This window comes from Benincasa hispida, chromosome 5, assembly GCF_009727055.1.
Source record: "Benincasa hispida cultivar B227 chromosome 5, ASM972705v1, whole genome shotgun sequence".
Taxonomy (NCBI): domain Eukaryota; kingdom Viridiplantae; phylum Streptophyta; class Magnoliopsida; order Cucurbitales; family Cucurbitaceae; genus Benincasa; species Benincasa hispida.
The window spans coordinates 35,111,819-35,138,857 of NC_052353.1; the positions used below are offsets into that span (position 1 = coordinate 35,111,819).

General features: G+C 36.5%; 1 protein-coding gene, 1 non-coding gene and 1 pseudogene across 2 annotated transcripts; 2 read left to right on the forward strand and 1 right to left on the reverse strand.

Moving 5' to 3' along the window:
* Window positions 1–429: 429 nt before the first annotated feature.
* LOC120077308 lies at window positions 430–945 on the reverse strand. The gene has a single exon (XM_039031195.1). The coding sequence runs from the start codon at window positions 943–945 to the stop codon at window positions 430–432; it is 516 nt and encodes a 171-aa protein (XP_038887123.1).
* A 1,121-nt stretch (window positions 946–2,066) lies between these two features.
* LOC120078890 lies at window positions 2,067–2,173 on the forward strand. Its single transcript, XR_005482167.1, has one exon. It is a non-coding gene; the product is annotated as a small nucleolar RNA R71 (small nucleolar RNA).
* Window positions 2,174–19,924: 17,751 nt separating this feature from the next.
* LOC120078667 lies at window positions 19,925–21,465 on the forward strand (annotated as a pseudogene).
* The last annotated feature ends 5,574 nt before the right edge of the window (window positions 21,466–27,039 follow it).

Consider the following 27,039-nt stretch of genomic DNA (forward strand, 5'->3'; position numbering starts at 1 on the left):
ACTTCCTTCATTATGAAGTTCAGCCTTCGTTGAGGCTAAATCAATCCCGTCTTCCTTTCATCCAGCCTGATTTTATGCATTCAATAAGATGGGCTGATGCCATGGATGTCCACCAGCGTCCAACCTATTGCACGCATGTGCTTTTGCAGCATCTACAAAAGAGAATGTTCGTTAGGTTCGGTAAGATTCGCAGAAATGATTACAGGTAAGGTTTAATTTATTCTAAGGAAAGCACATTAAAGGTGACTAGGTAACGGTTTCAGCTTGAGTTCTGGTAGTTCCTCTAGTGATGGACGCGTTGGTTTCGTTTGCCGCTCACTCAGACTTGGCGGCTCAGGTTCTTTCATGTTTTCCTCCAACGCGAGGACCTCGCACACTTGGGTCACTCCTTCTTCAGACAACTCTATTCTGTTCAGTTGACATTCTTCACTATCTGGGAACTTTAATGCGTTTAACACACTTCACTTCCTGACTGTCTACGCGTATGGTAAATTCTCCCTTATGCATGTCTATTAACACTTTCCCAGTGGCTAGAAAGGGGCGTCCAAGAATAATTGGTACATCTCTGTCTGCTTCATAGTCCAAGATGATAAAATCCGCTAGGAATATGAAGTTGTCAACTTTTATCAGAACGTCTTCAATCTTTCCTTCAGGGTACTTGATCGTTCTGTTAGAGAGTTGAAGAGTAACAGAAGTGGGTTGTGCTTTACTAATTCCCAATTTCTTAAAGATTGAGAGTTGCATGAGGTTAATGCTTGCTTCAAAATAGCACAACGCATGTCCCACATCCAACTCCCCGATCGAGCACGAGACTGTGAAGCTTCCTGGGTCCTTCTGTTTCTTGGTAGTCTGTTGCTTACTAATGCATTGCACTCCTGTGTTAGCGCAATTACCTCTATTCTCGATCTCATTTTCTTTGTCAAAATGTCCTAAAAAATTTGACATAATTTTGGCATTAACTCAAGGCCTCTACAAGTGGAATATTGATGTGAAATTGCCTCAGGGTTAAAGAAAACGCTTAAATTGTTGTTCATCAATTCTTCTTCATCAAGCGTCTAGGGAATGGTACGTTTCAAGGCCACCGCAGGTTTTCCCGCGTTAGACGTGCTTGGCTCTTGAATGCCTTGTGGATTCAGGCGTTCTTTTCTTCTTGATCTTCTAATGCATTGGGCGTGTGTTGAGTTCTTTTGAAAGGATTGCTGTTCCTTGGGTTCAAGTTCTTTCTTCAAGAGCTGTCCCACTTCGCATGTCACCTCTCATGGCATTGCTCCTTTCCATTGTTATTCCCCGGGGTTTCAGTGTTGCTAGGCAAGACTCCAGGCTGCCTATTCTTCAACTCACTCGCTATCTGCCCCACCTGTATCTCCAAGTTTTTTATAGACGACGCCTGGCTTTTTAGCAATGCGTCATTCTGTGCGATATACTCCTTTAATAGGCTTTCAAGCGGAGATGCTGAGCTCGATGCCTGACCTCCTCTATTAAAGGATTGTTGGTTCGACTGATACGTTGGCTGGAATGCAGGCGGTGATCCTTGCCTTTGCTGCTGGTTTGCCCCTGGGTGGTGCTTTTATTGATTTCCTTTCTAAGAAAAATTTGGATGGTTCCTCCATTTGGGATTATATGTATTTGAAAATGGGTTGTTTTTAATGAAGCATACTGATTATGGATTTTGTGGGAAATTAGAATAGAAATAAGGATCTCCATAGCCCACACAGCTAACCATCGGCTGCACGAATGTGTCTACTTGATTTACCTTTTGTTGATTTGATGTGTTCCCTAGTGACATGTTCTGCAAAAGGTTTGTCATAGTAGTAACTTATGCAGAGGGTGTGGCTATTGCGTTGGAATCGATAGAATTCACATTTTGAGATTGCCTCTTCCTGTCGGCTCTTGCATCATACGTATCGTCCACCCATTCCATGTTGTGCTTAGCAATGCGGTCTAATATTTCCTTAGCTTCAGTATAAGATTTATCCATAATACCACAAGTTGCAGCTACATCGGCTGTCATCTGAGATGCTCTGTTCAATCCACCATAAAAAGTCTCCATCTAGATGGTTAGTGGTAATCCATGGTTCGGGCAATTTTTGACCAATCCCTTAAAGCGCTCCCATACGGCACTTAAGGTTTCAACTTCTTCTTGCTCGAAGTTCATGATCTCCCAACGCATTCTTGCGTTGATGGTGGGTGGAAAGTATTTTTGCATGAATTTCTCCACCAACTTCTCCTAGGTTATGATCTCGCTAGGCTCCAGTGAACTTACCCATTGCTTTGCGTCATCATGCAAAGAATATGGGAACAAAGATAGCCTGATCGCTTCTGGGGTGATTCCAGGAATCACAAATGATTTACGTTTCCAAGAAACGTTTCATGTCAGCATGAGGATCTTCTCCACGACCACCCCCAAATTGTCCAGTAGTTTGGAGCATTTGTAGCATCACAGATTTCATTTCGAATCTTATCCCATCTGGCGTTGGGTATATGATTCCTGGTGAGAAATCATACAATACAGGAGATGCATACTCCCTCATGGGACGCGTACTACTATTCGTCATTAGGATAGGATTTTGCACAGCGTGGGCCAGTTGTTGAGCTAAGTTCTGATTTGCCTGTTCGTCCGCCATTTCTTGTTGCCTGTTTTGTTGTCTGAGAAGTTAATGCCTTAACCATCGACGACGATTAGATCGATTTCTTCGTCGGTAGGTCCTTTCAACTTTGGGGTCGTATACAAGTTTAGAAGTGCTCTCCTTGCTCATAACATTTACAAGCTTAGGCTTAGCTCGTAATACTCCCTCGGCTGAAGTGTTCCTACAAAAGATACAAGAAATTTTTTTTGTTAATTTTATTGTTGAATCCCCAGCAACGGTGCCAAAATCTTGTTCGTTGCTATTGTGATTCGAGCTAGGAGTGTATTGTATAAAATAATTTGGAAAAATAAGTTCTAAGTATGAATGATGCGTTGATGCTTTGATGTGTTGATGTATTCGTAACGCGTTGGTGCGTTAGAGATGTGCAACAGAACGCATGACACTTCTCTATTGACGGTCAAGTTTTTCTAAATCAGACCCAAGTATAAATCCAATTTAGTTTCCTGGTAAGTCCAGGGTCGAAGTCAGGGATTCAGATTAAGCTAATGCAGACCTTGCGTTGTAAATGTTGTAGGGATATCTTAAATGTATGGAGAAATGTGTTATTTACACTAAGGTACTGTATGTGTGCAAGAATATACAAAAGGGTTGAGTAGAGAATGATGAGTCGTGTGAAAATGGATTTTAGTGCAAATGGTATGCGTCGTTCTAAGATGAATGTACATGAAATAGAATGTGATTAATGAGATGATTGGTTTATCTTTGTTTATGTGTTAGACTTTATTCGACACTTCTTAATGTGAATAACATACAAAACCTATCTCTAGGATGTATGCGTCAAACACAGGATGCAATATAACAACAGTAAGTCTATCTTTAGATGTATTATGCGTTCTAACTCAATGCTGGCTTATTTATTCTCTCGAATAGTCTAAGCTAAAGATGTTTTTTTTTTTTTTTTTACCAATTTTAGTTGGCTTAAGCGTTTGAAATGGAATTTTTCATGAAGTATAGATGCATCCAACATAAACAAGAAATAAACAATGGCAAAGTGTGATAGATCAAATATGTGAATTTATAAAGAAGCAGATTATCTTTACAAAAGCAATTCTTAATCAGATGAAAGGATGAAAGTGATAAATGAGATGAAAGGAACTGAGTCAAGCCGCAGAGTACAATATCTTGCCCTCTTTGGTTCAATTCTAGTTGTGTACAATCATTTGTATAAGAATTGGACGAAGTGTTCTCTTAAGCTCGCCTTCCTCCACTGCTTGATCGGCGGTGATGGTGGTTCTCTTCTCTTCTGCTCTTCTCGACACCACAACATAGCTCTAAAAATCTAAAACTATAACTAAGCTAATACTGAGACTAAAAACTGAGAGTGAGAAATTGGAATTTTTTGAACTTCGAACTCTGGAGGGATTTCTTCTATTAATAGGCGTTGGTCTTCTCCAGCTTGATGATGGGCAGCATTAAAGTCCATGCCCTGGTCAGCCGCCTGACACTCAGATGCTTTTCAGATGCCGCCTGCTACAGGTGCCCATGCTTGCAAGTGGTGATTTGACACAAACAACCTGAATCAATGAATCTTCTTTGCATTGAATCCCTCCGACGCATGGCACATGGTTAGACTTTTCCTATTACACTTCTTAATCATGCGTTAGTCCCTTGTTGAAATCCTACAATATAATGCGTTAGTGCCACAGTACTTTAGTAATAAACATTCTTTTGCATGAGTTTGCTAATGTTTGAGTAATTCCATGTGTTTCTTTTAAAAATGAGGAGAATGTATCATTAAAAACCTTAATTGTTCCAACTTAAGAGCCACAATAACTTGTATTTCTACAAGTTATCAGACAGCATATCCCACGATCTCTCTCGTTGGATTAAAAAAAGTTTCTGAACATCGCCTCGAGGCACCCTGGGAGTGTCCCCCTATAGGATGGCTGTTTTGCATGTTTCTTTATTTGATCTCCTGTAAGAGGATAAAAACGAGGGGCTACACTTACACGGAATTGTTAAGGGTTAAGAGTTATTGACCGAACAAATGGTGGCTGTTAGGTTTAGTTGCAAAAGTTAGTTCTGCCTAATGGTTGAGAATGTCTCATCCCAGTGAAGGGACATCTGATCACCACATCGGTGATGTTTGTCCTGCCTCGCTGGGGTATCATTGCAAAATAGAATTTTTATCATTTAAAGGTACTTGGAAACATTTTTGCTAAAACTAATTGGTTAAAATGTGGTTTTGCAAAGTCTTATAAAAGTTTGTTTGTTTTTCAGCAACAAATTGAAATGGCTACAACACCTATCAGTATACTTAGCGCCAAAAAATTGAATGGCCAAAACTATTCGAGTTGGAAACATATGCTCACAACGATACTCATCATCGAGGATCTGAAGTTTGTCCTTACGGAGCAATGTCCTCCTATTCCACCTTAGGACTCTACTCGAAATGTTCGGGCAGCGTACGAACAAACGAGAAGGCTCGAGCCTATACCTTGGCCAGTCTTAGTGACGTGTTGGCCAAGAACCATGAGCCCATTGTCTCAACACTTGAGATCATGGAGTCCCTACGGGGAATGTTCGGATAATCGTCTGGACATCTCAAGCACGAGGCTCTGAAACACATCTTCAACTCCAAAATGGAGGAAGGTACCTCTGTTCGTGAACACGTGCTGAGTATCCTGCATTCATTTCCGGAGAGCTTCCTTCACTTTATTAGCAATTCGATTCTTAACAAAGTGGACTATATCCTTACTGATCTCCCCAACGAGTTGCAGACTTACCAATCCTTGTTAAAAAGTAAGAAGAAAAAGAGAGGTGAGGAAAATGTTGTCTCGTCTTCTGAAAGGTTCCGTCGAGGTTCGTAGTTAGGGACAAAGTCTGCACCTTCAACTTCTAACTGTATAAATGGGAACTAGAAGAAGGGTGGTAAATGGAAAGGGAAAACACCTGCTAACTGCCACCTGTTGCCCAGAAGAAGCGTCCACCGTCGGTTGAAAAAGAAAAATGTTTCCACTGCAACCAGGATGGACACTAGAAGAGGAATTGTCCTCGCTATCTGAAGGAAAGGAAGGCAACCAAGACTAAGGCCAAGGCTGACAAAGTTAAATGTGATTTACTTGTGTTAGAAACTTGTTTAGTGGAGAATGATGATTCTGCCTGGATAATTGATTCAGGCGCCACTATTCATGTTTGTTCTTCTTTTTAGGGGATTAAATCTTGGCGACAGCTAGAGGCTGGTGAGATGACGTTGCGAGTAGGCACCGGGCACGTCGTCTCAGCTGTGGCATTGGGAGGCATCCAGTTAACTTTAAAGAATAGGTTTATTATATTAAAAAATGTCTTTGTTGTTCCTGAAGTAAAAAGGAACCTTATTTATGTAAAGTGTCTGTTACAATGCAATTACACTCTTTCTTTTAAATTGAATAAAGTGTTTATTCACAAGGATGTTGCTGAAATTTGTACAGCTAAACTGAAAAATAACTTGTACGTGCTAAAGACCATTAGCCTTAAGGTCCTTCCATAACACAGAGATGTTTAAATTTGTCGTAACTCAATATAAACGCCAACGAGTTTCTCCAAAAGAAAATGCCCAAATTTTGCACCTTCAATTAGGGCACATCAATCTCAATAGGATTGAGAGATTGGTGAAGAATGGCCTTCTAAGCGAGTTATAAGAAAATTCTTTACCAATGTGCGAATCTTGCCTTGAGGATAGGATGACTAAAAGATCCAGTTCTATTACATTGGTAAGCTAAATTCCTTTTCTTTACGATTCAGTTGTTTTAGGCAGTGTAAAAGGAATATCCTTAAATCTTGAGAAAGAGAATGTAGGGATTTTACTAGAACAGGTTATCGAGCCAAAAAGCCTCCGGAATTAGTACATTCTGACCTTTGCGGTCCTATGAATGTGCGAGCTCGAGGCGGCTATGAGTACCTTATCTGTTTTATTGATTATTACTCTAGATATGGGTATGTTTATTTGATGCAACGAAAGTCTAAATCTTTTGAAAAGTTCAAAGTATTCAAGGCTGAAGTTGAGAATGCTTTGGATAGACGGATCAAAACACTACGATCAGATCGAGATGGAGAGTTTTTGGATTCTGAGTTTCAGAACTATTTGGTAGGACATGGAATCGTTTTCCAACTCTCAGTGTCAAGTACAGCTCAGCAGACTGGTGTAGCAGAGAGAAGAAAGAGAACCTTGTTGAACATGGTTTGTTCAATGATGAGTTATGCTTCCTTACCAGACTTGTTTTGAAAAAGGTAATACTAATTGAAAATTTTTTTTAGTTGGTGAAATTTTCAACTTAACCCAAGTTGAAAATTAGTTTGGCCCAACTCAACTCTTATAATTTGCATCAAAGTTGATTGGGGCCTTTCAGGTTATAAAATTTTCTGAATGCCTTCATTTTAGCACCCTTTTCAATTTCTTTGTTTATCATCATATTTTTTTGAGATTTTTTTTTTCATATTTAACATTGATAGACTATTCGATATTTTCATCGACATTGCTTACGAGACCCTTCTAACATTTACAAAATTAAATTACCCCCTCTTTCCCCTTCACTGTCTACCTCGACAGCCCCATAACAAATTTTCTTTCTTTCTTCTTCTTCTTTTTTTTTTTTTTTTTTTTTTTTTTGAGAGATAGACATGGAAAGATTTGAACAACATATCCCATGGTCGTTATAAAGTTTGAAATAAAATAAATTGCCATTTTTTCAAAGATAAATTTCTAAAATAAGAACCTTTTAAGTTTTAAATATTGAGTTTCGACAATGAAGTTTGAAATAAAATAAGTTGCCTACTTTCTAAAACGGATTTCTGAAATAAGAACTTTTCTTTTTAAAACGCTTTAACGCAGGTTTGCTTTTTTCTTTTCTTTTCCTTTTTTTTTTTTTTTTTTTTTTTTAAAGTTTTAGAATCAAAGTTTGTTTAATGAATATCTAAATTTGGAGTATAACTTGTTGGGATGTATGCCCTAAAGCCTAGTAGGTAATAAGTTATTTGAAATAATGATTTATTATCTTAGATATTCAATTATATATTAAGGAAAGATTTAAGGTTATATTATGTAACTTGAACAGTATTTGGTAGACATACAAATGGATCACGTTCAAGTAATAACCTAAGTAGTTTGTAGTATATATATAAGGTTGGGTGTCTTATATTGATGACACTATGGATATGACCTTCTTTGTAAATGTTACAAGAATTGTAAGTGTTATAAGTGATTTAATTCAGGTTGTTCATGTAGAGACATGCGAGTAGAGGTATCCTATACTGGGAGCACGAAATGATTAAACTCTCTTTATAACACTATTGACTAAAGTGGTTATCATTTCCTAGGATGACCATAGATATCTCGACCTCAATCCTGAGTGAGTTATGAACTCCTATTTATAAGACCGACCCTTTAATTTGTATGAGCGAGAGTGGCCTGACTCGCCGACTCAATAAGCCTACCATTTTGGTGATTTTTCCAAGTAGGGAATTAAGAACACAGATACACAAGGTGGAATTTACTCCTTCTCGTCTTCAGGATAAAAAGATGAGTTGCTCCCGTAAGTACTAACTTCGGAGGTTCAACAAAAGGGCCCCTCCCTCTCGCTGGCTCGAGAGGGTTTTATCTATGATAGGACCATAAACAATTTGTTCATTAAAAGATCAATGGGACTTAAGGAGTAAGAGGTAATCACAAGGGTAAAACGGTAATTTGACCCAACTGTAGTTACCAGCAATTCGTGAAGGGTTGACTTACTGATAATTGGTTATATTCATGGATACAAAAATATATCTACAGTACAAAGAGTACAGTTGTGGGTCTTTAGTATTGTGACCCATAATTAATAAATCTTGATTAATTTAATTTTAGAGTTTAATTAATTAATCTTGTATCATTGGAACTTCTAATATGTTAGTCTATTAGGTCACCCTGCTATCTCATTAAGGATAAAACAAGGAATATTTAGTTTTGGAAGAATTTGAATTGTTCAAGTTATAAGGGAACTTAAGTTAATTGTATATATTGTGTAACCCGAAGGTACACAAATCAATCATAATGTGCACACATAAAGTCAAATGTGTACGTCTTCCTAGATAAGAAAAATTAACAAGAAACCTATAACTTTGCATGGATTAATTTGCATATAACTCCTTTGTTATATGTACAATAATTTATCTTATGGGTAAGATTTCCAGAATATCCTCAGTCTACAATCATTTATTAGAGGGTGGTTCTTTGATTAGTATTGGTGAGAATGACCAGATTGCTAACTTACCATGCCTACCTTTTTGGGGACTTGTCTGATTTAGAGCTGGAAACTCAGTTACACAAGATGGAATTCACTCCTTCCCTGAAGCAGGGGTAAGTAGATAGATTGCTCCCTTAAGGGCTGATTTCGGGGCTTGAACATAGTGGCAACAATTTCTCTTTAGAAGAGAGGACTCAGTCATAGTAGGACTATGACTTATGTTCATTAGAGGGATCAGTGGTACTTAAGGAGCTAGATGTAACTATGGGGGCAAAATGGTTATTGGCCGAGTTGTACTTATGAGCGTTCTGTGAAGGGTTATCGCACCGTTGTTTGGTTAAGATGGATACGTAATATATCTGTAGTAAGGAGAGTTTAGCTTTCGGTCTTTTGTGGAGTGCCTGGCAGTTAACGGATGGTGGATTCTGTGACTAAAGAGTTTAGTAAGTTATTCACGTACCGTTGGAGCTTCGGACTACAGATCCATAAGGTCCCCTTGGTAGCTCAATGGGATTGCGTCCCAATTCCAAAACTATGTAATAGAACATGGGATTGCGCCCCAACTCTCGGCCCCAAGTACACCTCACAGAATGGTGTATCAAAAAGGAGAAATAGAACTTTGTTGGACATGGTTCGGTCTATGATGAGTTATGCTCATCTTCAAGACTCGTTTTGGAGTTTTGCAGTGGAGACTTCATGCTACATTCTGAACAACGTTCCTTTGAAAAGTTTTTCTGAAACACCTTTTGAGTTATGGAGAGGCCATAAAGTTAGTTTATGCATGCATGTTAAGGACAGTCCATTAAAGTGTTTAATGTGACTACTTGAACTTGTTATATTTCAAAGACAAAAGTTATTTTTAAGCAAACATAATAAATGACTTAGATTATAATCAGTAGCCGGATTCTCTACGTTAATAAACCCATAGGTAGAACATTCAGTGGGAGGTACTTGAGGCATATGATGCTTCATTTAAACCTTTCACATTTCTCCCTTATTGTCCACAATGTGAGATTTATGCTCGGCCTCGTGACACCCTTGGAGTATCCCCCTAAAGGATGGTGTTTAGGTAGGTCAATATCAAGGTGGATGGAGAGAATGTTCATAGTAAGTGGGAGCGGGAGGTGCGACAACATATCCCACGTCTCTCTCGTTGGATTAATAAAGTTTCTGCACATCACCTCGAGGCACCCTGGGAGTGTTCCCCTATACGATGGTTGTAAGAGGATAAGGTTACTTAGTCTTTTGTCCTAATTTTCTTTTTCCCTATGGTGGGCGCATTAGGGTGGGACTCTGGGGCGGAAAACGAGGGGCTACACTTACGCGGAATTGTTAAGGGTTAACAGTTTTGGACCGAACAAATGGTGGCTGTTAGGTTCAGTTCCAAGAGTTAGTTCTGCCTAATGATTTAGAATGTCTCATCCCAGTGAAGGGACATCTGATCACCACATCGGTGATGTTTGTCCTGCCTCGCTGGGGTATCATTGCAAAATAGAATTTTTATCACTTAAAGGTACTTGGAAACATTTTTGATAAAACTAATTGGTTAAAATTTGGTTTTGCAAAGTCTTATAAAAGTTTGTTCATTTTTAGCAATAGTTTTAAATGGCTACAACCACTATGAGTATAATTTCCGTCGAAAAATTGAATGGCCAAAACTATTCGAGTTGGAAACATATGCTCACAACGATACTCATCATCGAGGATCTGATGTTTGTTCTTATGGAGCACTGTCCTCCTATTCCACCTCAGGACGCTACTCGAAATGTTCAGGCGGCGTACGAGCATTAAACACGAGCAAACGAGAAGGCTCGAGCCTATACCTTGGCCAGTCTTAGTGACGTGTTGGTCAAGAACCATGAGTCCATGGTCTTAGCACGTGAGATCATGGAGTCCCTACGGGGAATGTTCGGATAGCCATCTGGACAACTCAAGCACGAGGCTCCGAAACACATCTTCAACTCCAAAATGGAGGAAGGCACCTCTGTTCGTGAACACGTGTTGAATATGATGGTCCACTTTAACGTGGGGGAGATGAATGGTTCTAAAATCGATGAGGGCAGTCGGGTTAGCATTATCCTGCATTCATTGCCAGAGAGCTTCCTCCACTTTATTAGCAATTCGATTCTTAACAAAGTGGACTATACCCTTACTACTCTCCTCAACGAGTTACAGACTTACCAATCCTTGCTGAAAAGTAAGAAGAAAAAGGGAGGTGAGAAAAATGTTGTCTCGTCTTTTAAAAGGTTCCGTTGAGGTTCGTAGTTAGGGACAAAGTCTGCACCTTCAACTTCTAACTGTATAAATGGGAACTAGAAAAAGGGTGGTAAAGGGAAAGGGAAAACACCTACTAACCGCCATCTGTCGCCCAGAAGAAGCGTCCACCGTCGGTTGCAAAAGAAAAATGTTTCCACTGCAACTAGAACGAACACTAGAAGAGGAATTGTCCTCGCTATCTGAAGGAAAGGAAGGAAACCAAGGCTAAGGCTAAGGCTGACAAAGTTAAATGTGATTTACTTGTGTTAGAAACTTATTTAGTGGAGAATGATGATTCTGCCTGGATAATTGATTCAGGCACCACTAATCATGTTTGTTCTTCTTTTCAGGGGATTAGATCTTAGCGATAGTTAAAGGCTGGTGAGATAACGTTGCGAGTAGGCACCGGGCACGTCGTCTCAGCTGTGGCAGTGGGAGGCATCCAATTCACTTTAGAGGATAGGTTTATTGTATTAAAAAATGTCTTTGTTGTTCCTGATGTAAAAAGGAACTTTATTTATATAAAGTGTCTGTTACAATGCAATTACACTCTTTCTTTTAAATTGAATGAAGTGTTTATTCACAAGGATGGTGTTGAAATTTGTACATCTAAAATGGAAAATAACTTGTACGTGCTAAAGACAGTTAGCCTGAAGGTCCCTCCATAACACAGAGATGTTTAAATATGCCGTAACTCAATATAAACGCCAACGAGTTTCTCCAAAATAAAATGCCCAACTTTCGCACCTTCGATTAAGGCACATCAATCTCAATAGGATTGAGAGATTGGTGAAGAACGACCTTCTAAGCGAGTTAGAAGAAAATTCTTTACCAATGTGCGAATCTTGTCTTGAGGGTAAGATGACTAAAAGACCTTTTACTAGAAAATTCTTTACCAATGTGCGAATCTTGTCTTGAGGAGGATCATATCAGGGAGTGCAGTCGACGTAGTAAAGTCGTGTTATGTGAGCTTTCCAACGAAACTACTGAAACTTCAATAATAGTTGTTGAAGAACCTGCTTCATTAGCCAGAGTTGTTGATGATAGTTCATCTGGTAAGTCGGTTCCACCTTAAGAGTTAAGGGAACCTCGACGCAGTGGGAGGGTTACGAACCCGCCTGATCACTATCTGGGTTTCACGGAAATCCTAGCTATGGTGGCAGATGGCGACGTTGAGGATCCGTTGTCTTATCAAAAGGCAACGGAGGATGTTGACCAGGATGAATGTGTCAAAGCCATGAATCTCGAGATGGATTCGATGTACTTCAACTCAGTATGGGATCTTGTAGATCAACCTGATGGGGTAAGACCTATAGGTTGTAAATGGATCTACAAGTATAAACGGGGTGCTGATGGGAAGGTGCAAACCTTCAAGGCTCGCCCATAAGGAGACTTTCTCACTTGTTGCCATATTAAAGTCGATCTGCATCCTCTTGTCCATTGCTGCTTATTATAATTATGAGATCTAGCAAGTGGACGTTAAGATGGCTTTTTTGAATGGCAATCTTGAGGAGACCATTTACATGGTGCAACCTGAAGGATTCATTGCCTAAGGTCAAGAGCAAAAAGTTTTCAAATTGAATCGGTCCATTCATGGGCTGCAACAGGCGTCTTGATTTTTGAATATTCTATTTGAACTACGATCAAATCGTATGGCTTTAACCAAAATGTTGATGAACCTTGTGTCTACAAGAAGATCATCAACAGTTCAATAGCGTTTTTAGTGTTGTATGTAGATTATATACTACTCATTGGGAATGATGTAGGTCTACTGGCTGCAGTTAAAAACTGACTACCGACCCAATTCCAAATGAAAGATTTGAGAGATGCTCAGTTTGTTTTGGGTATACAGAACTTTCAAGATCGTAAGAACAAAGTGCTAATGCTGTCTTAGGCATCGTATATTGACAAAATCTTACTCAAGTACTCGATGTAGGATTTCAAAAAGGGCCTACTACCATTCAGGCATGGAGTCACTTTGTCTAAGGACATATGTCCTAAGACGCCTCAAGAGGTTGAGGAGATGAGACGGGTCCCATATTCATCTGTCGTTGGCAGTTTGATGTATGCGATACTCTGCACTAGGCCAAACATCTGCTATGTTGTGGGAATAGTCAGTAGGTATCAGACTAACCCAAGCCAAGGTCACTGGACCGCAGTTAAGAACATTCTCTAGTATCTTCGGAGAACGAGGGACTACATGATCGTGTATGGATCTAGGGATTTGATCCTTACCGGATACACAAATTCTGACTTTCGGTCTGATAAGGACTCTCGGAAGTCCACCTCAGGGTCATTTTTACTCTTAACGGAGGAGCTGTAATGTAGCAGAGCACTAAGCAGGGGTGCATCGCCGACTCCACGATGGAGGCCGAGTACATAACAGCTTGTGAAGCTGCTAAGAAGGCAATTTAGCTCAGAAAGTTATTGATAGAGCTAGAAGTTGTTCTAGATATGTTTAGGCCCATCACCCTCTATTGTGACAATAGTGGTGCACTGGTGAACTCCAAGGATCCCATGAGTCATAGACGCGGCAAACACATAGAGCAGAAATATCATCCGATTCGCGAGATAGTGCATGTATGAGACATGATCGTCACTAAGATCGTCTCAGAGCAAAACATTGCTGACTCGTTTATGAAGGCTCTCACCACGACAGTGTTTGAGGGTCACCTTCAGAGCATGGGTTTATGGGACCGCCTGTGGCTGGACTACGGTAAGTGGGAGATTTTATTGTACNCCGCCTGTGGCTGGACTACGGTAAGTGGGAGATTTTATTGTACTGGATTTTTAACACGATCGTATACACACGCGCTTCTTTCTAAACGATCGCATAGAATTTGCTAAACGATCGTCTAGCTAATTCCTAAATGATCACACGCCCTTGCGATTACGAAACGATCGTCTATACGATCGTAACCTATTTACTAAACGATCGTGTACCGTTTCCTAAATGATCAAGAATTGTCTATACGATAGGCCCGATATTCTCCCACTTGCTTGGTCGTGGTATACGATCTTCGTTTCCTCCTTCCCTCTACCAAATCCAATAGAGCCCACACCTCCTGGATTCTCACACCTAGAATACCGAGGTTATAAGTGGTGGTGTCATCCCCATTGTTGTGTTCGTGTGGAGGCCGTTCATGGGCAGACGACCAGGATTTGGTGAACGATTGCGTGGACTTTCCAGCGAGAGCGAGAGGAGTAGTCCATTGTTCGAGAGCGAGTTTTTGGTGAAGAAGAGTTCTTCAACTGGTACGTGTTCTTGCTCTCGTCTTGTTGTTTAATTGTTAAAAGCATGCCGGTAATTTGTTGTATATTGCATAACTGTTCTGTTAGATTGTAAATGCATTAATTCTGTCACAATGAGTTTGGAACGATCCGCTTCCGCTTAGAGGTACTCTTGTATAAAAGTTCCTTCATAGAAGTGGTTTGGTGTTTGTTTTAGAACATGGTTATGCTTTTGATCCCCTACCCGATCGTACTTGGGATACTTACTTTGATTAGTCACTTTAGTATGATTTAAGAGGACATTGTTTAAGGTTTTGTTTTGTTTGGTGTTTGTTTAAGAACATGGTTGTGTGATTGTGATAACTCTAAAAAAGAGCCATAATTTCTAGCTTAATTTAGGCTCGTAAATGAATTTTTAATGTTAATTATCCTATTTTGTAGATGTTGAGTGCTTAAGGGGTAGAATTGAGAATTTAGAATAGGGGGCTAATTTGAAGCAATTTGGAGGTAATTTGAGCATCCGGGCTTAAAAGGAGGAGAAATGACTAAAATGCCCCTGATTGAAGCGTCACAACCCTAGTGCAATGGAATGCCACCAACGTGCGCGTCGCACCAGAAGCTCAACTCTACTCCAACTTTAGGGGATTGTGTCGAGAAGAGAGTTGTAATGCTCTCAAGTGCGTTGCAACGCTACATCTGATTTCTATGTAAGTTTTTCTTCAATTTAGGTAAAAAAGGGATTCCGATTTTGATGGAGGCCAATGAGTAGCTCCTAGTTCTTCCTTTTCCTTTATATTTTCAGCATCTTTAGTTTAGATTTTCATTTAATTTTAGGTTTTAATCGATGGATCGAATTTTCTTCTTGAATTTGTGTATGAATTTATGAGGTAATTCCTATCTAATTTCTTGGAGTAAGAAGTTTCTATGTTTAATTCTTGAGATTTCTTTAATTAGATTTAATGTGCTTCATTCTATGATTTCTCTGAATCTTGATCTAAATTAGATTTGCGTTTATGTGTTGGATTGACAACCTTATCACAAATTCGCCTCGATAGTGGTAGACAACTCATCAGATTAAGCTGATTATGTGCCCTAATTATTAATTAAAGCATAGACCCTAATTAAACTACAAGCCTTAAATTCTATAGCGATAAATTTAGATTAAACACATGTACATTAAGTTTTAGGGTTCCATTGTGTGCTTAATTAACTTGGAAAGCCTAACTAATTAACCAATTTTCTTTGAACCTAATTAAATCAAGCAATCTAAGATTCAAGTCCAACCTATAAAACCTAGATAAAAGATTCAACTAGTTGTTACATTGTGACTAGAGCATAGACGAACGTAAGGAAAATGCGCGAGCCCTAAGTCAATTACTATAACATACATTCAAGGGTATGAGCATCGATCTATTCAAGAACATACCTGAATTAAAATGGATTCAAAGAGGCATAATTACAATATGAAATTTATACAAGATAATCCTCAAAGAAATTATATAGGGTCTAGTCCCAAGAACAAGAAAAGAACTACTTACCTCAACATCTCCATAGACAAAGAAAGAAGAGAGAGGGATCTCCAATTCATAATTGCAAACCAAAATTCTAACATCCTAAGCTAAGATGTGAAAAAGGAAGAAAAATCAAGCTAGGGGCTGTCTTTCACACTTTTTTCTCCATAAAAATTACCCTAAAAATCAAGGGATCCATTATTGTTGTGGGCTGAATGTAGCTAAGCCGTAGGGGAGTATAGCTACGTTGGCTTTTTCTAGTTGTAGCGTCATGTAGGGTGCTGATAAGCCTTGCCCTCCAAAACACATGCGCTCGCTAGCCTTGTGATTTCGTAAAAGTCTGGAGTGTTGCAATTTTTCAATGTAGTGTCGCAACGTTGCATGAAACGCATGCTACTGCCTTCTAGCGGAATTTATTTGGATTGTTTTAATTTTAATTTATTTTGAAAAATTGAAATTAAAATTGGGAGATTTGGTTTTGTTTTGTAATTTGGAGAAGAAAATTGGAATTAAATAGATTGAATTGAGATAATCGATTTGTTATTTATTTTTCCAAAAAGGATTTGGGATTTCAAATGCAAAAAGATTGTGGATTTGAAATTAGAAAAGGAAAAGGAAAAAGAAAGAGTTGTTTATATTTATTAGTTGTGGGTAAAGTTAAATAAGAGGAAAAAAGAGGAAAAAAAATGAAATAAAATTTTGCTTTCCCTCCTCCTACGCGCGTGTTACGGGAGGAAAAGAAGAAGCCGGCTAGTCTCTTCTCAAGTCAGCCGCATTTCATGCTACGATTCCCTAACCTCAGAGCCACCAGGCGCCTGAAGTTTTTTTCGTCCTTCCCTTTTTGGGCCGTATCGGTCGAGGAGCCCATCATCCGCTCTCTCCAGCCATCTCAACGCACCGTTGTAGCTGCTGCACACACTGGTCTCTGCCACCGATCCGTGCCGCTGATCTCATCGCAAGGTCTTCGCGGATCTGTTCAAGCAACCACTGATTTCTCGTGAATTGCTATTTGAGTAGTAACTTGGTCTCTATGTGCGTCTTCCTTGTAAAATACCTGAATACATTAAATGCAAGTAATTTGAGAATAAAGCCTTAGTTTGGATTTCTAGATTGAGGTTGGAGTTTGAAGCTCTGCCAGTAACTTTACAGTATTTTTCAGATTATAGTTAGAGTTGGTTGATTTTGAAGTTTCGAAGTGTTTCGGGTAATATCGTTGTGGTCAGCATTTGAATATTTGGAATTTTGATGAGATTTGGATTTCAGATTTTTTTATTTATATTCTTGTATTATTTATTTTATGTCTTGTTACAAGAGAGAAGATAGGAATTTGTTGGTTTTTTTTATTTTTTATTTTTTTATTTAACTTTGAGTCCTATTACTCATACTGCCACCTATGCCTGCGATAAAATTAAGGTATTATGTTTGGTTCTAAGAATTTACGGCCATGTTATATATATGTTTGAAGCATGTTATATGTATGAGTATGATTTATTTATTTTTTTTACAACATATATTAATAGGACGATTGAGCATGGGCCTAAATTCTAAGGCAAGTGGCATTATACTAGAATGATATGTGTGAAAGTATTTTGTACTCAATTATTTTCATGTTCTTTTTCAGGAAAAGGTAAAGGCACACTGGTGAAGACAGATAGAATTCATGATCGAGCCATTAGGACAAATTCATATGCTTCCGCTCAAGTTTCTAGATTTTATGTTTTAAAATTTCTAGTCTAAAATTTGAATTCGAAGTTTGGTATTTGTGCTTTAGACTTTAAAAAATATTTTCTAGTTTTGTTTTATTGTTTAAAGGTACCTGCCAAATGAATTTCGATTATTTTATTTAAATAAAGTTTATTATTTTATGCAATATTTTTTTGTTTACTAAGCCAATAAAAAAGATGTCAATTGAATTGCATGCATGTAGTCTATAGTAACAACCTAGTTTAAGTTCTGGGAGTCGGGTCGTTACATATTTATCATGTAAACTGTGGCCAAGTTTGTGTTATTTCATTTTGTTTCAATGATAGAGTTGGAAATGTGTATCTTCACTTGTAATTTTAGTTTCAAATATAAATTGATTAGTTGACTCTTAATTTTTCAAAAGATTATTATATTTTAATTTTTTATAATAGCTATATTAAATCAAATATAATTTTTAATTAATAAAATATGTTTACCGACGTTTTTTATAACGTCCAGTAAATTAGAGTTCTAAAAAAGTAACTTCAAAGTTATAGTGGCACGATATATTAATTTTAACAACGCTTAAATATGTTGCAATAGTATTTTATGTTGCTAAAACGTAAATTTTAGAGACGCATGTTCAACATCACTATATAAAAGAAATAGTTACAAATAATGTGTTCCTAAAAGTACGCATTTAGTAATGCGTATGTGTTAGTAAAAGTAGACTTTTAGCAATGCACAATAAATATGTCACTAAAACCTTAAGCTACATGGCTATAACGACATTCTTAACAATGCGGGTCTCCACGTTGCTAATACTTTTAATGGTGCTTTTTTACCATAAGCAACGCATTTTGTGCATTACTAAAAAGTGATTTTCTTGAAGTGGGTATTTAAATGTTTCATTTAACCATCACTATAGTAATTTAATTTGTAATTAACTTACAGAAACAAATAGTGGGAATTCAACTTCTAATATTAATATAAATGTTCTTTTAGTAAATAGTGGTAGAGGGACTCTTGAGTGCTAACCCATCAATTTAATTCTTATATTATTAAATTTTGACGGTTAACAATGACCTATGTAATATAGAACATCGAATAAATAAAATTTTTATTTTTAGTGGCTAAGAAATAAGATAATATTAATATATCACATAGCATTCTTATCAATGTCCTAGATAACATTTCACTAATTTTTTAGCAACAAACACCTTTTCTATTAATCAAAATGAGTATGGAATGGTTCAATAAACCTAACAAATATATTATCAACTTCAAAGGTAGAAGTTTGATCTCCCTCTTCAATATTGTCGACAAAAATCTCTCCATGTTAAGTTGCTCTTCTGTATCATATTTTCTTGTTTAAGCAGATAATTAAGATGTGTTTGCATTGCTTCTAATTTCAATAAAATAATTTTATATCTCACCTTTTTCAAAAGTGCTATATATACCAAAATTTTCAAAAGTTATTCTACCAATTGTAATTGTGTTTGCTATATATATATATATATACCAAAATTTGAAAATTGTCGGTCAATCATTATAAAGTTATTATGGATAATAATCCATCACAACATTATTTCTATAGTTTATAAGTCAATCCAACTTTGTAAAATACTCTTTATTTGTTAAGATTCTTTATAAGAACACTTTTGACCATCTAAAATATAAGGTATACTAAACATTATTTAACTTATTATTTCCTCAAAACGGAAATTGATTTTGTTTAATTATCATTATTTTTTGAAGTTATTCCAAATAATATTTACAAGTGTTAAGGTGGAACATAGATCTATTTCAATTTCAGGTGAGATTCACATATATATTAATAAAGGAAATTTTTAAATAAATAAAAATGAACCAACTTATTTACAAATATAGCATAATATCACAATCTATTATTGATAAACGGTGATAGAAATCTACTAGTGTCTGATAGATGTCTATCACAGTCTAGTTACCCTATTAATAAATTATTTAAATAAATTTAGAGATATTTGAGCCACACTTCTTGCAAATAGCAATTTAAGTAATAATATTTTGTTCAAACTTGTTTTAAGCCACTTGTTGCACATTATGAGGTGTGGACGTTCGTGTTGGTCTCATAATGAGAAATTTAAGGAATGAATTTTATGGGATTGAGAGAAATAGTCATTCAAATGTTGTAGGAATGGCTAATTTTTTGACAAACAAATGATGATTTAACTTCAACTTTTGATTGAATCTTTGACAAATATAGTAAATAGAAGTTGGAAGAGAATTTTCAACACAATTTCGATTTTCTTCTCCCATATAAAGAGGGTTGAATGAATTTGCATATTCATTCAAATTTCTAAGTTAGCAATTATAAACGAAAAGGAGATTAGACTAAGTAAAAGACGTAGAAATGATTAGATTGAGATCAAACATCGTAGCATTATTATCTTTGTTGTTATTGTTTGCATCTACAACTAAAGGTCAATCCATTTTTGATGTTACTAAGTATGGTGCCAAACCTAATTCTGATATTACTCAGGTAAGTATATGTATATATATGAAAAAAATAAATTTATATAGAAAATTTTAATTTGATGAAATAATTCAACTTACAGGCCTTAGAAAATGCATGGAAGGAAGCATGTGCATCGACCACTCTAAGTAAATTGTTGATTCCAAAAGGAGTTTACCAATTAAGTGAGTCTAGGCTCATAGGTCCTTGCAAGAGTGTTCCTATTGAGGTTTAAGTCGAAGGGACATTAGAAGCTCCTCTCCTTTGGAGAGGGATTGGTTATTTTCTGATATATTGATCAACTAACAATGTCAGGCATTGGAGTTTTTGATGGTCGAGGAAAAATAGGTTGGGAAAAGAATGATTGCCATAAAAATAAAGAATGTAAAAAACTTCCAATGGTAAAATCTCTAATTATATATATTAACTTATACTTTTTCCCCAATTGATATATAGTTTAAAAACACATAATTTCAATTGTCTTCAACTCATAGTTTTTTTTTCTCTCTCTTTTTTGTTTAAACGTTTCAGAATTTGAAGTTCAGTTTCGTTACCAATTCAATAGTGAAGGACATTACTTCCTTGGATAGTAAGAATTTCCACATCAATCTTTTGGGCTGCAAGAATTTTACTTTTCAACACGTGACAATTATTGCACCAGACCATAGTCCCAATACCGATGGGATTCACATAAGTAGCTCAGAAGAGATTAACATTCTTGATTCAAAAATCGCAACTGGGGATGATTGTGTGTCTATTGGAGACAACAACAAGGATGTAACTATTACTGGTGTAACTTGCGGACTAGGACATGGCATTAGCATAGGAAGCTTAGGCAAGTACACCAAGGAGAAAGATGTGTAGGAGTTACCGTGAAAGCATGCAAAATAATCAATACTTCAAACGGTGTCAGGATCAAAACATGGCCAGATTCTGCAGGCGCATTCGCAGCCTCTGACATTCATTTCGAAGATATTGAAATGGTTAATGTTAGCAATCCTGTCATTATAGATCAAGAATATTGTCCATATAATCAATGCAATCGAAAGGCATGTATTGAAATTATTCTTCTAATTCATTTTAAACTTGGTTACTTTAAGAAATATTCTTTTTTTCTCTTTTAAAGAAAAGTGCAAACTTGAGGTATAGTCATATCAATAATTTTTTTTGGTATGTTTTAGGTTCCATCAAAAATTAAGATCAACAACGTCAGTATGAAAAATATCAGAGGCACTTCTGCTACTCCGGTCGTAGTCAAACTTTGTAGCAAAAGTAGACCATGTGAAGGTGTAGAAGTTGCAGATATTGACCTCACTTACAGTGGAAATCGAGGACCGATTACATCTTAATGTGCTAATGTCAAGCCCACCATTTCTGGAAAGCAAAACCCAAGTATATGTGCTGAACCTGCTCCTGTTGATGCTCCATCAACAAATTAATCTTTTCAACAATGACACAAGTTAGCAAAACCATATGTGAAGTTTATCATATCTCTATTTCACAACATTTTTGTTTTACTTCTAACATTCCGTAGGTGTGCTTCATTTAATAATGCAAGCAGCTTAGTATGTACCTTTTTCTTCTTTCAATTTATTTTAAAATGCATTTTAAACAGAAGTTCATCATAAATTTCTATCTTAAACTGTAGATTCTATCAATCTCAACCTTAGACCTAATTAAGTGAGTCATATTATTTATTTTCAAAGTTTTAATAAATATAACATTAGATAAGAATTCCACTTTCACTGACGCTATACTCTTAAATTTGAAAAGTTATGTCTAACTTTATTGAGCTTTAAAATTGTTTCCTAAAAATACACTAAAGAGTTTTTCTCTAAGATAATGGAAATTATTGTGACTACTCATGTGTAAAAATTAATTTTTGATTGATGTTATAAATGATGCGAAATATATTTTCTTTTGTTATTAGCAATGATATACATGTTGGAACAATGATATTTAGCAATGATATTAATCTATTAGATAGTTGAAATAAAGTGGTACATATTATAATACATGCCTTTGAATTTTGACACGTTAGCTCTCATGAATTAGTTTTTTTAAACAATTTTAAAGTTGAAAATTAAGAAAATTATAATAGGTGGCAAAATTGGTTATTACCAATTTACCAATATGCTATCACACAAATAAATATTTCAAAATTATTATTTTTAATCTTTTTTTGTGAAACAATATGAATATTTTTATGTAATTATTTTTTAGTATAGCCAATAACTGATATACTATCACTTTTGTCTATCACGGTAGGCCACAATCATGAACCACTCATAGATCACCATATTTATGTGTATCACTAATTGACAAATTTTTTTAGTTGGTGAAATTTTCAACTTAACCCAAGTTGAAAATTAGTTTGACCCAACTCAACTCTTATAATTTGCATCAAAGTTGGTTGGGGCCTTTCAGGTTATAAAATTTTCTGAATGCCTTCATCTTAGCACCCTTTTCAATTTCTTTGTTTATCATCATATTCGTTTGAGATTTTTTTTTTCATATTTATCATTGATAGACTATTCGATATTTTCATCGACATTGCTTACGAGACCCTTCTAACATCTACAAAATTAAATTACCCCTTCTTTCCCCTTCACTATCTACCTCGACAGTCTTTCTTCTCCTTCTTCTTCTTCTTCTTCTTTTTTTTTTTTTTTTTTTTTAGAGATAGACATGGAGAGATTTGAACAACATACTTGTAAACCCCCGAACTTAGGTTCCCTAGATAAGCATGTTTAGCCAAAGGAATATTTATTACATATTTATTAAATAGAAATTCATGTTGTTTATAGGAATTATGAAGGAAGGGAAGGAAAAAAAATATCAAATGAAGAAACTCAATCATTAGTCTACTGGAGGCATTAAGTGTGGAGTGACGCGAAAATTAATTCTTTGAACTCAGGAAGCGGCAGAAAGATTAAAAAGGGAAGTGAAAATTCAAAAGCATGGTTTTGGCAAATGACAAGAGTAAATTTAGCGAATTTGGTGCCATTTGAAAGCTAGGAGAATCTAGTTTTCATGTTTGTCCTGCTGGAGAAAAATTGTAAGAGGAGAAGAACAAAAGTGGAGAATTTGCAGAAGAGGCAGAACCATAGATTAATTAGGGCCCAAGGTAAAGTTTGGAAGTTCCAAACCAAATTGTAAGGAATTCTAGCTGAAATTTTAAGCTATGGAAGTTAACTCAAATCTAAACAAGTTTGTAGAAGGAAGTTTCTTGAAAAGAGCTCTGGATTTTGAGTTATAAATTTTTGAAGTTATAACAGGGAATTGGGGCATAAGCAAACAACTGCTTGTGAGGAACAAGCAAGCAGTTCATCAGGGAGAATTATAGCGAGATTTGGGCATGAGGATCTCGTTTATAAAGGAAATCTCGCTGATTTTATAAAGAGGATCTCACTCTAGGGGGAAATCATGCTTGGAATTGAGGTGAGTATCGCTAAGAATTTCATAAGAAAAGCTTGATCTCGCTCTAGAGGATCTCACTGGTATCGCTCTAGAGGATCTCGCTAGCATCGCTCTAGGGGATATCGCTAGTATCGCTCAGGGGGATCTCACTGACCTCGCTCACGGGGGATCTTGCCAGTAAAGCTGTCTGTATTGATGGAAGTTCCTTTAATAAATGAATTATTTGAGATATTTTACTAGGAATTCTAAGTAGTTTAATCGGGAATTATATCTTTTCAGGCTAAGAAGAGCTAGGGGAAGTGTATAAACCAATAAGAGCCTGACGAACTGTGAGTGACTCAGTAAACTTAAGGTTTCCAATACTCATGCATATATGATTAAGTAAAGCACAATGACATTAATGATGTATTTAAATTTCCTCAAGCAACAAATGGTTGGAGAATAACTTAATTCATGTTTCCCGGCTTGTATATGGTTCCTAGAGGAAGGCTATGAGAGAATGAGTTTTTGTGTAAATGAGTGGCAATGGAACAACTATTGTGTAAATACTAGGCAATGGAACTTAACTTGGTGTTACAAAATACACATTTGATACCGAAGGACGTTGAGAAGGTATCTAACCAATTAGGTACCGAAGGACATTTGAGAAGGTACTTGGCCAATTTGATATCGAAGGACATTTGAGAAGGTATCTGGCCAATTTGATACCGAAAGACATATGAGAAAGTATCATAGTAGCTCGATACTGAAGGACAAATTTAAGAAGGTATCTAAGTGGAAGTACCTAAAATATGATGGTACTTAGTGTGGCCACGTGCATGTAGGCAGTTATGAATGATAAACCAAAGTATGGGTTTCTTGGTTGGTAATAAATGTTTAGGAGCTAGAGCGTTTAGGCTCGTTCTCAACTAGGGAATAATAATGTTTAATGATTTCTGAGAATGGTTTACAGCTACATATAGAGACAAATGCTTGAGTTTACGCATTGGTATATTTACATGTTTATAGTGATGCTACGATTGTTTCTTTACGATTCTATAATCACTCACTAAGCTTTTAGCTCACAGAATTTTTGTGTTTTCTCTTTTCAGGTAGCGGTCAGTTTCCTCAAGGTTGATCCTACTGCTGCTTGCCACCAAAAGACTTGGCTTATTAAAAGACTTAGGTTGATAATCCGTTTATGTACACATGTTTTGTGAGGGACTAGAGTTTCTGTAGAAATGTTTGGGCCACCTGTGAATATTTTTCTATAAAAGTGATGTCTTGGCTGTATGCTTGTAATTATGTAATCTTTGTAAGAACTTAAGGGGGAGGTTAGCTGTTTGCGTATATTACTAATAAAATGAATAGGTTGGTAACTAGATTAAAAGGCTTGGGTGGTGAGTGCTGGCAGTAGGACTAGTAGCTACCACGGTCATATCCTCTTCTAGAATAAAAAGGGTAATTTGAGAGGGATTTGACATGGAGAGATTTGAACAACATACCTCATGGTCGTTATGAAGTTTGAAATAAAATAAATTGCCATTTTTTCAAAGATAAATTTCTAAAATAAGAACCTTTCAAGTTTTAAATATTGAGTTTTGACAATGAAGTTTGAAATAAAATAAGTTGCCTACTTTCTAAAACGGATTTCTGAAATAAGAACTTTTCTTTTTTAAACGGTTTAACTCAGGTTTACTTTTTTTTTTTCTTTCAAGTTTTAGAATCAAAGTTTGTTTAATGAATATCTAAATTTGGAGTATAACTAGTTGGGATGTATGCCCTAAAGTCTAGTAGGTAATAAGTTATTTGAAATAATGATTGATTATCTTAGATATTCAATTATACATTAAGGAAAGATATAAGGTAATATTATGTAACTTGAACAGTATGTGGTTGACATACAAATTGATCATGTTCAAGTAATAACCTAAGTAGTTTGTAGTATATATATAAGGTTGGGTGTCTTATCTTGGTGACACTATGGATACGACCCACTTTGTAAATGTTACAAGAGTTCTAAGTGTTATAAATGATTTAATTCAGGTTGTTCATGTAGAGACATGCGAGTGGGGGTATCCTATACTGAGAGCACGAAATGATTAAACTCTATTTATAACACTGTTGACTAAAGAGGTTATCATTTCATAGGACGACCATAGGTAACTCGACCTCAATCCTGAGTGAGTTATGAACTCCTGTTTATGAGACCGACCCTTTGATTTATATGAGCGAGAGTGGCCTGACTCGCCGACTCAATAAGCCTACCATTTTGGTGATTTTTCCAAATAGGGAGCTAAGAACATAGATACACAAGGTGGAATTGACTTCTCGTCTTCAGGATAAAAAGATGAGTTGCTCCCTTAAGTGCTGACTTCGGATCTTCAACAAAGGGGCCCCTCCCTCTCATTGGCTCGAGAGGGTTTTATCTATCATAGGACCATAAACAATTTGCTCATTAGAAGATCAGTGGGACTTAAAGAGTAAGAGGTAATCACAAGGGTAAAACGGTAATTTGACCCAACTGTAGTTATGAGCAATTCGTGTGGGGTTGACTTACTGATAATTGTTATATTCATGGACACAGAAATATATCTACAGTGTAAAGAGTGTAGTTATGGGTCTTTAGTATTGTGACCCATAATTAATAATCTTGATTAATTTAATTTGAGAGATTAATTAATTAATCTTGTATCATTGGAACTTTTAATCCGTTAGTATATTATGTCATCCTGCTAGCTCATTAAGGATAAAACAAGGAATATTTAGTTTTGGAAGAATTTGAATTTTTCAAATTATAAGGGAACTTAAGTTAATTGTATATATTGTGCAACCCGAAGGTACACAAATCAGTCATAATGTGCACACATACAATCAAATGTGTATATCTTCCTAGATAAGAAAGACTAACAAGAACCCTATAACTTTGTATGCATTAATTTTCATATAACTCCTTTGTTATATGTACAATCATTAATCTTATGGGTAAAATTTCCAGAATATCCTTAGTCTACAATCATTTATTGGAGGATGGTCCTTTGATTAGTATGGGTGAGAGTGGCCAGATTGCCAACTCAACATGCCTACCTTTTTGGGGACTTGTCTGATTTGGAGCTGGGAATTCAGTTACACAAGATGGAATTCACTCATTCCTCGAAGCAAGGGTAAGTAGGTAGATTGCTCCCATAGGAACTGATTCCGGGGCTTGAACATAGTGGTCACAACTTCTCTTTGGAAGAGAGGACTCAGCCATAGTAGGACTATGACTTATGTTCATTATAGAGATCAGTGGTACTTAAGGAGGTAGACGTAACTACAGGGACAAAATGGTTATTGGCCGAGTTGTACGTACAAGCGATTTGTGAAGGGTTATCGCACTATTTTTTGGTTAAGATGGACACGTAATATATCTGTAGTAAGGAGAGTTCAACTGTCGGTATTTAATGGAGGGCCTGGCTGTAAGACCCTAACACTAAATCTAAAGTGGGAGGTTAATTGGAGAAGGAAAATCCTAAGTAATAAAGATATTGAGGCAAGGGTGAAAACATTAGTACTAAATTATATCAAAAGGTGGCAAGTGAGCCAACGCATATGGAGGGCCTAAGTACATTGAA

Bases quoted from the DNA above. Each gene is read 5' to 3' on its own strand.
- LOC120077308 (XM_039031195.1), bottom strand. From the start codon at position 945: ATGTCAAATTTTTTAGGACATTTTGACAAAGAAAATGAGATCGAGAAT.